General features: G+C 39.9%; 1 protein-coding gene across 5 annotated transcripts in view; it reads right to left on the reverse strand.

Annotated features, from left to right (window-relative positions):
- Positions 1-894: 894 nt before the first annotated feature.
- The window catches only part of ARID4A (AT-rich interaction domain 4A), a 53189-nt gene continuing 41454 nt past the window's right edge, over positions 895-12629 (reverse strand). For 2 of the 5 annotated variants that reach the window (XM_065838740.2, XM_071809782.1), the window contains exons 17-25: positions 10957-11154; positions 9712-9796; positions 9346-9547; positions 9069-9131; positions 6837-7967; positions 6084-6188; positions 4531-4746; positions 4164-4310; positions 895-2736 (exon numbers count right to left, since the gene is read on the reverse strand). In XM_065838740.2, coding sequence (XP_065694812.1) covers positions 2633-2736; positions 4164-4310; positions 4531-4746; positions 6084-6188; positions 6837-7967; positions 9069-9131; positions 9346-9547; positions 9712-9796; positions 10957-11154 — 2251 coding nt within the window. In that variant the 3' untranslated portion in view covers positions 895-2632. The remainder of the gene's footprint in view (positions 2737-4163; positions 4311-4530; positions 4747-6083; positions 6189-6836; positions 7968-9068; positions 9132-9345; positions 9548-9711; positions 9797-10956; positions 11155-12629) is intronic. The other 3 variants (XM_065838742.2, XM_065838743.2, XM_065838741.2) reach the window with 3 other exon arrangements.

A 12629-nucleotide genomic window follows, 5' to 3' on the forward strand; every position in this document is an offset into this window, starting at 1 on the left:
GAATCTGACAATTCTTTGCATGAATTGCAGGAGGTGCCGGGAGAGTATGAATTCGCCTACAGCCCTGTTAACAGTTCTAGCAGTGCTTGATCCTATAATATTAATTATATATATAGATTTAAATATATATATAAATATATGTACATATATATGTATATAATATTAACTAAAAGGTTTCACATATATATATATAAAATATTAACTAAAAGGTTAGAAGATAGGAGAACACCGTGAAAACTGTCAAGAGGGTCTTTGATTTCTGATTGCTCTTGCAAACACTATACCTAATCTCTTATTAAAATAAAGAAAATCCCAATTCAGTATAATCATAATTACTGTGTCGTCAAGAGCATAAACTTTCATTCCAAAGACACTTTGGAATTGGAGTTCTCTATGTCAAGGAGTAACCATCTGTTAGAATGGGTTTCTGTGTTTTGTGGAACCATTACCTTCAGTCTTCCATGCGGTATTTTCAGTGTTCCTGGGAGACAAGGAGACACATCTGTCATGCCAACATCTGTCCCGCCAACATCTGTCCTGCGGTACGTGCGGGTACGAGCTCATCCATCCCCTCCGCGTGTTGAGTGCGTGTATGTGCCTGTTTAACATCTCGCCCAGTTTGTAGACTGAGCTTAGAGATCTGCAGAAAAGATAATTAATCCTATTATTTCATCCAATTTAAAATTTACTTCTGAGATAATCTTAGGAAATGTGACCCCGTGTTATTTCCTTTCAAATGAGTGTTACTTTTTATTCGCAGCTATTATAAGATTAACAGTAGAAGTTAGCTCTGAAAAAAGTCTTTACAATAATTGATGGAGATTAATTTTCCTATTTAAGTCCAGACATTTACAAGAACGATCACTTAAATAAAAATAGAATATAAAGCCTATGTTTAAAACATGGCCTTTATTAATGCTGTCTAGTGAGCTCCATATTTATCTTACATTGAAATAGCTCTGCTTCGCTTAAGAAAAGACAGAAAAAGTGCATTTACAAGAGTACTTTTTCTTTAATTTTCTGCGAAAATGGAAGGAATTGGAATCACAAGTTGACAAATGTAAAATGAAACTCCAAGAAACATCGATTTCAGTAATGCTAATGCCATCACTAGTGTTTCGTTCTTTCTGCCGTGTGAACCAGAATATCCTGATATACAGTCTAGAGCATCTATGTTATTACTCTACAGCATATTAAACACAGAAAAAGGGGTGAAGAGCCCCCCCTCAATGTACAAACATGAATAAAAAAATCGATAAAAAAATCACTTTTATACATAATGTATATGCAAACTGCTTTAAATACATGGTTTTGGAAGAGTTATTTACAAAGCGCCCGTGGGACAATCCACAGACCGAGCATACACAGTTGCTTTACTTTATTGTTGCATCTCAACTCCGGGAGATATAAATTCATTCGGCAGTACAGCAAACGGTAAGAACTCGCGACAAAAGTATCTTAAGGGCAACCCAAAGAAATTCTGTTCCTCAAAACAATGTAAGTACTAGGACTGCCAAAGTTTCCAAATAAAGTCATCGTTGAATCCAGATGCCCGCTGACAGATGTAGGTTGCGGAGGATACGTAGACAGACCCATGGAAACACGGGCACGGCTACTGGGTAAAACCTCCGTGAGAGCCGTAACTGAGAAGCAGATTTTGTCGAAAAAGTGAACTAACCTAGCGTTTATTGTTTTGTTTTGTTTTTTTTTTTTTTTTTCCAATTTTATTAATATTTTAAAAAATACATAAAAATACAACATCCAATGTCTGAATAAATATATTTAACAAGTCGCAAGATACCTTATTTTACACAAAAATTTCAGCTTTAGAAATCTTGTTAAATAAGTTCATCGTTGTTATATATTTCATTTTTCGTCTTTTTGTAACAAAATAAAAACTCTGAAATTACATAGAAAAAAGACAAAATATTTTTGTCAAGGGATAAGATAGTCCACTGAAAACCTATTCACAATTCCACTGTAAACATTAATAAACATTAAAATAGTTGCATAATCGTGTGCTCAAAAATCCTATAAAAAGTGGAAGACTTCTTACAACTGTAGTTTTCAGTCAACTACACTTCCTTTCACAATTTATTTTGTCCCATTTACACCTTTAGAACTGGGCACATCGCTGAACACGTACTTTGGCAGTTCTGTATGGCAAGTGCTTCCACAGAGAGGAACTCGTCACCGAGAGCCGACGAGCAGCTCGGTGAAAGTGCAGCAGGTACTCGATTCTTTCTGATAACGCTCGATGTCTGCTCGGCGCACTTTCCTTTCCTAAGATCTCCCTAGAACACCTGAACGCTTCATTGGACATTGCAAATTTGATAAGTGCCCTTTCTCTGCATTTATAATAATAATAATAAAAAATAATAAAACAAAAACGAACACAATGACAAGCATGTCACATTGTGCCTACAAACCTTCAGTTACCAATGAGCTTAATTTCTCCGAACGGTAAATTAAACGAAGGGAGAGGGCGGGAGGGGAGAACAGGTACAGTCCAGCAGTGGAAGTGTGTACAGAATATACTTGGCAATGTCAAACCAGTTGAGTGCTTTCTGTGGCTGAATTTCAGGATTTATGTCCATGGCAGCAAGTTGCTGGCAAGGCAGAGAAATGGGTATCACCTGCATTCGACAGCGAGCACGTTTTGCGGAGGAGAAGACGACGATGGGCTCATTCCAGTGTCCGATGAAGCAGATGACATGGACGCTCCTGTATGTGACACTGAATATATAGAACAGATCAGCATCAGATTATCAAAGGATGTGTCAGAACGAAGGTTTGTTTGTTAGTTATCAGTTTGTTTAAAAGACCTCAGAGACATGGCACAGTGACGGAAAACCGATACATGCTTTTTGTCAACCACTATCACTGCTATATCCATGTATTTATATGTTATATTTAATATAATTCAGATAAACTGGATGAGTGACCTTACCCTGTCTGCAACACAGACCCATTGAAAAGACAATTCAGATGAGTCCTTGTGCTGACTGAAAACTCAGACCCAGCTTGCACTACAAAGTCCAAGCTTCTAATACACAGTTATTAAACAGCCAGTTTTTTACAGAATCACAGAATGTCAGGGGTTGGAAGGGACCTGGAAAGCTCATTCAGTGCAATCCCCCTGCCGGAGCAGGAACACCCAGCTGAGGTTCCACAGGAAGGTGTCCAGGCGGGTTTGAATGGCTGCAGAGAAGGAGACTCCACAACCTCCCTGGGCAGCCTGGGCCAGGCTCTGGCACCCTTACTGAGAAGAAGTTTCTTCTCAAATTTAAGTGGAACCTCTTGTGTTCCAGTTTGAACCCACTGCCCCTTGTCCTATCATTGCTTGTCACCAAGAAGAGCCTGGCTCCATCCCTGTGACACTCACCCTTTATATATCTCTCAACATTAGTAAGGTCACCCCTCAGCCTCCTCTTTTCCAAGCTCCAGAGCCCCAGCTCCCTCAGCCTTTCCTCACACGGGAGATGCTCCTCTCCCTTCAGCATCTTGGTGGCTGCGCTGGACCCTCTCCAGCAGTTCCCTGTCCTTCTGGAACTGAGGGCCCACAACTGGACACAAGATTCCAGGTGTGGTCTCCCCAGGGCAGAGCAGAGGGGCAGGAGAACCTCTCTGACCGACTGACCACCCCCTTCTAACCCACCCCAGGTACCATTTGCCTTCCTGGCCACAAGGGCCCAGTGCTGGCTCATGGTCACCCTGCTGTCCACCACGACCCTTTCCCCTACACTGCTCTCCAACAGGTCATTCCCCAACTTGTACTGGAACCTGGTGTTCCTACCCAGATGCAAGACTCTACATTTGCCCTTGTTATATTTCATTAAATTTTTCCCCGCCCAACTCTCCAGCCTGTCCAGGTCTCGCTGGATGGCAGCACAGCCTTGTTAGGTTCAAGTTCTGAAAAGCCACAAATATTCCTTCTAAATATCTATATATAGAATCATTTCAGTCAGAAGGGACCCTCAGAATCAGAGTCCAACCACAACCTAACCTAACTCTAGCACTAAACCATATCCCATAAATGGGATAAACAGGTGCTAACACTTATTTTTCCAAAAAACTGTCAATTAAACTCAAGTTGCTTTGAGTTGCGTATTTTCAAGAACATTAACTTATCATGGGAAGCATAAAGAAAATCTGAAAGTTACCTTCTCTGTCTTTCTTTTTTAATCGTTTTCTTCTCCTGTCTATGGTTGCTACTTCTGACTTCAAGGACATGTAGTATTTTCTTATCTCCTGTAGCTTTTCTTGTAAGAAGGAAATCCTTTCAGTGCTGGTCATATTGTCTAGTTCATCTTAAAAGTGGGAAGAAAAAAGGGCTTAATCAAGGTGATTTTAAACAAATTAATGCAATTCTTAAGAGTACACAAGATGCAGCATGAAAGATAACACATGTCCATAACTACGCCATAAAAGGCTGGTATTTAATTTAGAATCGCCAAATTTGCACATTGTTCTTTCAGGACAAATTTTCTTGTCAATTCCCTCTAATCAAGCCACTTAAAGAATTCTTACTGAGCTGAAAACTCCATTTGTATACTCGAGGCGAGGCGTTCTGGTGGTGGTGCTTCTCTCTGTGTTTGTCCTTCTCGCCGTCTTTGATGTGAGGTGAAATCACTCTCGCAGGAGACCGAGAAATCTTCTGGGGTTTGGATGCGTTGATGTGTTTGACAGGGGTACATTTACTGGAACTGTCCAGGACTGGAAGGTCCTCACTGTCACTACTTTGTCCTGCAGCAAGAGAAATCATTAAAAAATGAGAATGCTTAAAAAAACGACCAACCTTGACATGTTAAAAATTGTTAATAGTCAGAAAAAATGATTGAGAAACAACCGCTCCTTCTTCCTCAGAAGATTCAGAATGCAAAGAAAAACCGTATCAGATTTGATGTATAAACCTTATCAGACACAACAGGCACTGAACTCTCAATTGTACTGATCGTTCATGCAGGAGAAGCCAAGGCCTGACTAGGCCTTTAGTTAAAAAGCAATAGTCATTTTTTTATTAGAAGCAATAAAGAAGCTTATTAAAATCTCAGAGCATTGATTAACTATCTCACATCACACATTTTTGCATTCTAATATAAAGCATGCACTAGAATCCCTTTTTGAAAGATTAAAACGGTATTAATATAATATATATCAACATATCAATATACCAATATACCAGAATACCAATATAGCAGTATACCAATATTAATATATTAGTATCAATATATTAATATATATTCGTATATATTAGTATATATTAATATATATTAGTATAATATATATTAATATAAGTAGGTAGCACTTGATTGTGTGTAGTTACCAAACTACTTTACACATACAACATATAACTAAAGGAACAGGCCTGACACATGACGAAAAAGGCATAAAAGCTTTAACACGTAGTTTAAGCTGATACATACAAGTATTTTACATTCCCATATGTCTGAATATTGCATGTCAGATCATCCACGTTTTAGTTTGGTATTTAAAAATCGTAACAATGCTGCCACAGGGCCTAAATATATCGACTCATTCAATACAATGATCACCAAATACAAGCTATGGAAACACAAAAATCCAGATTTCGATAGCAAGTTAAAAAAGTCACATACTTGAGATAAAACCACACACAATTCCTTTGGCTGAAAAGTCATTATTTAGCATCAAGCATTTTTTTCTGTATGTCATAAATGTACTTTTTCCCATGAGAAACACCTATTGTAAGACTTGAAAGGAGATGTTTCTATTCAGAACAAGCTCCCCTCTCCCAAATTCATAACCAACCCAATATATAAAAATCAGCATCATGACAGATATTTAGTAACTGCTAATATACACAATTATTGAAAGGTTTTTTTAACTAAGTAATTTAAAATAGCCAAGAGATTTCCCAGTAATCCTGCTACCATGCAGCTGGTAAGTGCCCTCTGGTCAACACCAAATCATCGTGATAAATAATAATGAAAAATCATGAAGAGGAAATCGCATCCGAGAAAAATAAAGGGTGTGAGAACAGCGAGCCCTTATACACATTTATAGGACAGAACCTTCCCCCTCTCCCCTCTCCGGGAATGTACCTGTTCCATTCTTCTCATTTTTGGCTGCAGCACTTGTTCGCTTTGGAGTACGCTTTTGTTTTTTTGCCAGTGTTCCACTATTGCTATCACTGGGTCTTTTTTGACCTAAATGACAAAGAAAAAGAAGACACCTCAAATATTTCTGCTGCTAACAAGTTTTTCTTCTTAATAAGTGACACGTGTCCAGAAGAGGCTACGAAGTTGGTGAAGGGTTTGGAGGGGAAGCCGTATAAGGAGCAGCTGAAGTCACTGGGTTTGTTCAGCCTGGAAAAGAGGAGACTAAGAGGAGACCTCATGGCGGTTACAGCTTCCTCACAAGGGGAGGAGCTGGGGCAGGCGCCGAACTCTTCTCTGTAGTGACCAGTGACAGAACTCAAGGGAATGGCAGAAGATGTGCCAGGGAAGGTTTAGGTTGAACATGAGGAAAAGGTTCTTCACCCAGAGGGTGCTGGACACTGGAACAGGCTCCCCAGGGAGGTGTCACAGCCCCAAGCCTGACAGCGTTCAAGAAGAGACTGGACAACACCCTCAGACACACGGTGTGACCTGTGGGGTTGTCCTGTGCAGGGACAGGAGTTGGACTCGATGATCCCTGTGTGTCCCTTCCAACTCAGGACATTCTATGGTTCTATGACAAAGGAATTTAAAATCAGATGACAAAAGAAACCAGCACTTTTTAGCAGAGTAACACCAGACTTTAGGTGGCTTTAGAAATTGTGACAGCACAGCATGACTGTTCCCCAAAACACTCACCTTTCTCCCCTATCTCTCTCTCTTGCACGGCTATGCTACAATTGCTCGACGTCGTACTGGCCTCAAATCCATTGGCAGACTCGCTTTCGCAGAGACCTTCTTGAGACTCTTCGGCCACGCTGTCCACTTCAATAGTCAGGTCGCTCTCGCTCTTGATACTTCGCGATTCATCCTGGCTGAGAGTAAGAGGCGAGGCCACGGAAAAGCTTGACGGGACGGCGGGGGGTAAGGCGGACGGATTTGAATTTGAAGCACTAAGGTCGGGCTTTTCTGATATTGTGTCTTCATTACTGCTCTTCTCCTTTTCATCCAAGTCATCCAGGTCTACTTCATGGCAGAGCAAAGTTTCAGGGCCGATCTGCGGCATCGCGTCATCTTCATCTTTTAAGGGAACGTTCTCATGTTCCTCAGACGGACGTTCGAAGGTCTCGTTCCTCAGCTCTTGACCGTGCTGCACTGATTCTGCCACCAAGGACGGCATTTCCTCGTGTTCAGTTCTGATGGGCTGCTCGGCGCTCAGCCCTCGACATTCCTCTGCTCCGGTACATTCACTGGTCCTCTCCTCAGCTACAATATTTGGCACTTCCATCTCACTCTCTCGGCGATTTCTCTTCTCAGGTGATGCCTGTTCCAAAGTTTTCCTTTTCAAAAGCTTCTTATCTTTTGTAGAAGGTTCTGTTTCGCTTTCAGTAGTGCTGGAAATTTCTTTACAGTCCAAGGAAGACATGTCTATTCTTTCAGGTTCTGTAAGAGATTCATTGGCCACTTCTTCTTGGCTTCCTGGTGAGATCTTTGCATTCTCTAAAGAGGGATCTTTTGTCTTGCTCCTCCTCCCTTTTCCTTTAGGTGATTTTTCAGCTTCTCTTCTGATTTCTTCTATTTTTTCCGTTTTATTTCCAAAAAGCTGAACAATTTGTTCATTGTCTTCAACTTCCAGTTTCAGTGTTTCTAACGGCTGTACTTGCGTCCTGTCGTTTTCTTTCAATGCGTGAGGAATCTTTGGGTTTTCTTCATCTAGCTTCTCATCATGTAATTTTTCGCTTTTTTCCAGTTCTGAACTTTCTGGAGAAAACTCTTCATTCAAATTCTTTTCAGATGACTCATCTGCTTCGCTGTCAGATGAGCCGGAGTCTGCAAAAAATTGTCAAGAAAAGAAGGAAATAGCACCGTAAATGACCAATTACAACACAATTTCTTTTTTCAAGCACACAACAACTTCTTTTTCGGTCATCTACGGTATCAACATCAGTTTACAATAACCAATGTCATACTTTAATGCTGTGTTATTCACCACGCTTATTACTGTTCTTCCATTTACTCAAATTGTCTATGAAACGACAAGAGTCGCAGCGCTATCAGAGTTCAAGGAGCATCTGGACAATGCTCAGTCAGACGATTGAGTCCGTGTGTTAGTCCTGTGAGGAGCAGGGAGTTGAACGTGGTGATCCTTATGGGTCCCTTTCACCTTGAGATATTCTATGAATCTATCATTCTACTACTACTACAAATGAGCTGATATAAAGGAATTACATAGTTTTACAGATTCCCCTGAAGTGGTCTCTACCTGTGGATATTGCCTCCCCCACCTGATATTACAAAAATACAAACCCAAAATTCTTCCCTTCCATGCACTCCCAAACAGGAAAGAAAAAGAGATCAAACAAACAAACAAAACCACCAAAAAAACCCCAAACCACAAAGCCAAAACCAAAACCCCAAACCTTTCCACACCACAATATGGACATTTCATTGCTGAACTATCATACAAATCACACATTATATACAGAGCAACCATTATCACGTTACCAGAAGCTTATTCAGGGACCTGTACTATAAGGAGACAATGATTTCACTTCAGTTGTCCACAGAGGCTTGGAAATACCAAAAATATTGCTGCCATTCATCTATAATTAACAACTCTGCTGGATGATGTAGTTCTGAGGTTGAGGACTTAATTACCCCAACAAAGACTATCATTATACCACTAGATTTGGTCTGTTCAAGATTAGGACTGAAAAGCTCTGACTAAAGGATCTGGAATGAACTACGCAGTCATTTCCACGCCATAGCTGTTCTGTGAGCAAACTGTGCTGCTCAGCACTGTCACCTCAATCCCTTCCTCAATAAGATCCACAGGGAGGAAATAAAAAAAGGAAAACAAACAAACAGAAAAATCAAACCTCTTTTCAAAAAGGTACTGAAAAAAACCTCCAAAGCATACACAGGACTCACCGTTTGATCCTCTATCAGAATCAAACATTCCTGAGCTACGTCTCGTCTGCCTGCGAGGTGTTGCTAAAACCAAAATCGAAAGCATTAATTTGTTTGTAGAGTAAAAATCTGTGCCAAAAATGTATTTTCTTATATCGCTTGCACACTGACGGGTTACGAAGGGCTTTAATGCTGCTGCTGCCAGCACTGCGGTCGCTGCGATTGTCACACGAACGCGCTGCGTCCCGTCAGCGTTTACATGCACGGCCACGCCAGAACGCGAGTGCACCAGATGTACCTTCTGTTCCGTTTGGTAACGGTGAGGAATCTGACAAGTTGATCCGTGCACTCCTGGCTCCTGATTTACCTTCGCTATTTGGCGTTTTGGATAAACCGCAAGAGGTGTTTGATGGAAGAGTGGATTTCAGAGGCGGTCGCCCACGCTTGGATTTTTGTTTCTCCTCATCCTTCTTCTCATCCTTTTCACTGTCGTCTTTATTCTGATGGGAAAACAATGAATTTTTATTAAGAAGTCTCACTGCTGATCATCAAATCTTCTTCTCATGTTGCTCTACGCTTCTATTAAAAAACTAGACTGTGGACTGAATAACTTTTTATGATATTAAGTACTATAGTACAAGGAACTTATTGTAATAACCATTACTTTTGTTTTTTTCTTCTGTTTTCTCTTTGGTCCTCCTTTGTCCACAGGCCAGATAATCCGATCGGCTTTCACCCATTCATCATATCTGAAAGCGAGTAACAACACAGGGGAATCACTACATATAAAAAAGTAGTTTGCAATATGAGGATTAAAAGACTGAGTTACAGAAAATATTTATTAAACAGAGGTAGGAAAGCAGAGCATATATTTATAAACACATGCTGTATCTGGCATTAGGAAGATTAATTACATTTCTAGCCCATAAAAAACCCCATGAGATGGGGGAATGGAGGTGCAAAGTTCCCCGTCTCTTGCTGGCAAAGCACTGGAACTTGGGGGCTCAATCAGCTGGAACGTCTGTCGATTCTTTCATATCGTGCACAAAATGTACTTTTGTTTTAAAGGTTAAATTTTTAAGTTATAGCAACAAAGAGGATGAGATTCTGAATAGCACAAATACACTACTAGTGCTCTTCAAAATCTCCTCTGTTATTCATAAGGGAAAAGGATCCATGTAAGTATTTGGGGGATACCCCCTCACACATAAACTTTTATCTTGCCACATAAAATTTGCTTAGTTTACTCTGGAATGTATGGATTTGGAACATCTCATGCTACATACCAGAAGTGTTCTATATTCAAAAATGATCAATTTTATGATATTTTGGTCTACATAATCCCCATGCTCTTCAAAACAACAACCAAAACAAAACATTTATCGAGCGGTACTGAACATTAAGCATGGCTGCCAAGAGAAGCATTTGATGATTATTTTATCCTATAGTTGTTTGCTGCCCAGCCCTCTCTATAAGTAACAACCCTCTTTACAGTCAACATTCAATACAGGAATAAACTTTGTTCCCAAAATCTCAGTGCTTGACACACTTAACTGTAGATGTTCTCCCCATCATCATTGGCTTCCTTAAATAAAAAGTCTGATAGTGCTACTGCCAGCTGACGCCATAAATTCTGGGGATACTCGTGTGAGGAGCGAGGATTACTCACTTCAAACCAGATGGAAACTCAGAAACATGTGAGTATATTCTGAGATTTCAATGCAACAGTATCATACCATAAGCAAAATTACTGACACTGAGAAGTCTAATACAGTCAGACCCCGTTATCATGTCAATAATTCAGAGTGGGGTCAGGTCACTGATCAACTTTTTTCTTAAAAACAACACTTCTTTTGCAAAAAAATCCTTTTGGAAAACACAGAAACGAAAGGCAATTTGTCATCCTCACCTTACATTCCAACCGTAGTAATGAACTAAATATAAAACTTCTCCATCATCAATTTCTGTGCTTTTAATACTGGCTTCATAAATTTTTTGAGTCTTTCCACGTCCATATTTTACTTTCACTTTGGTTCCGGTCAGGCAGGGTTCTGCGTCTTCCTCATCCTCTTCACCTTCTGATTCTCCTTTGTTCTCCATTTCCTCCCTGCAGTAAAGCGTATTTAAAATGCCCACTAATTAGTGATAATCAACGTTTTAACATTTAACTAGCGTAGCCAAGCTACTACAAAAGAAATGGACCACAAGAAAAGAATTGTTTCATTTTCTGCATCCTGTGCTGACTCTGAAGCTTGGACACAGCTCTTAAAATCAAGAACAATATCCAGAAAAATATCCAGAAAAAAAAAAAATAGATGGTATTTTAAACACAATTTATTAGGTGTACAACTACCTCAAAGCTCACAGGTTTATTTTGGTTTTGCTTTTAATGAGTATTTTGATAGTAGTAAAAGAGGAATAAGTTAACTTGGCATTTGGTTCCTAAAAAGGACAGGAAGAACTACAGTTTGTAGGAATCTTTCTTCTACAGTTCACTTAATAGGCTGCAGTTTACTAACAGCACAGTGATCACAGTGATCCTCTCATGGATGCAAACACCATTCAATTGAAGAGAAAAAAAGCACGTTGATTACAACAGTGTTTAACCAAGATTAAAAGTGTCTACACAGCTCTCATGAGTTATATCTACCTCTTATTATAGCTACACCTAATATTTAATTATTCTCCTTAAACATATTTTCAACAGTTACAATCTAACCTATTTTTACCGATGCTTCTCTCCCTATTTTATGGTGAGTTTAGCCTAACATAAAAGTTAAACTACAAAGAAGTCTCCAAGAAAGAAAATGCTGAAAAATACTATGGGTTTGCTTTTAATGAAACATATTTGGTAGCCTTCAGTGAAAGAAAGTACACACATTGCACATTCATTTGAGACATTTGTGCATCCTATGGTGTCCTGCAAGATTATTTTTGTGGACTACACAGTCACACTTTCTTTAAAAGAACTGTGTACATTTCTCACTCCTCAAAGGTCTTTAGAAGAAAATACACCATATCCCCATCAGGCTTTATTCGGTATCAACTTTTATCCACATGTCTTTGCCTCATGGACAGGAAAAACAAGGTAGGAAAGGCAGCTTAAACAGGTGAGATACCACCTGTGACCACAGCCCAAGTTAACTAAGAAGAGGTCGAGTAGTGATAAATTAGTCGCCTGGTCACGACTCCTTTGCAACCAGGACTATAAAGCTAATTTAACTTGTCAGTCTTGGTCTCTGGATGCTATTTTCCCTTGACACTTCCAAGTGTCTCCATCCCCTCCTCTTCAACCTACTGCCAGGTTTCATTTCATCTCCCTCTTTCCTTCTCTGCTTTGTTAGCTGATCCCATTCCTGCCTACGATACATTAAGTAACAATAAAAACACGCAACCTGTAGGTTCAACAGCCATCACTAAACAAAAGTATGGGAGCGGAGGGGCTCTCTTTTCCATTCATATTTCACCTGTTGCCCAGAAAAGCCTGTTCACCATCCAACAGCACCTGCCGTACTTACAGCCCAGTCTGTGCGTCCCAATGTGATAAAACATCAACACAAACTTGGCAAGATCTTCAAGAAA

This window comes from Patagioenas fasciata, chromosome 5 (assembly GCF_037038585.1).
Source record: "Patagioenas fasciata isolate bPatFas1 chromosome 5, bPatFas1.hap1, whole genome shotgun sequence".
Taxonomy (NCBI): Eukaryota; Metazoa; Chordata; class Aves; order Columbiformes; family Columbidae; genus Patagioenas; species Patagioenas fasciata.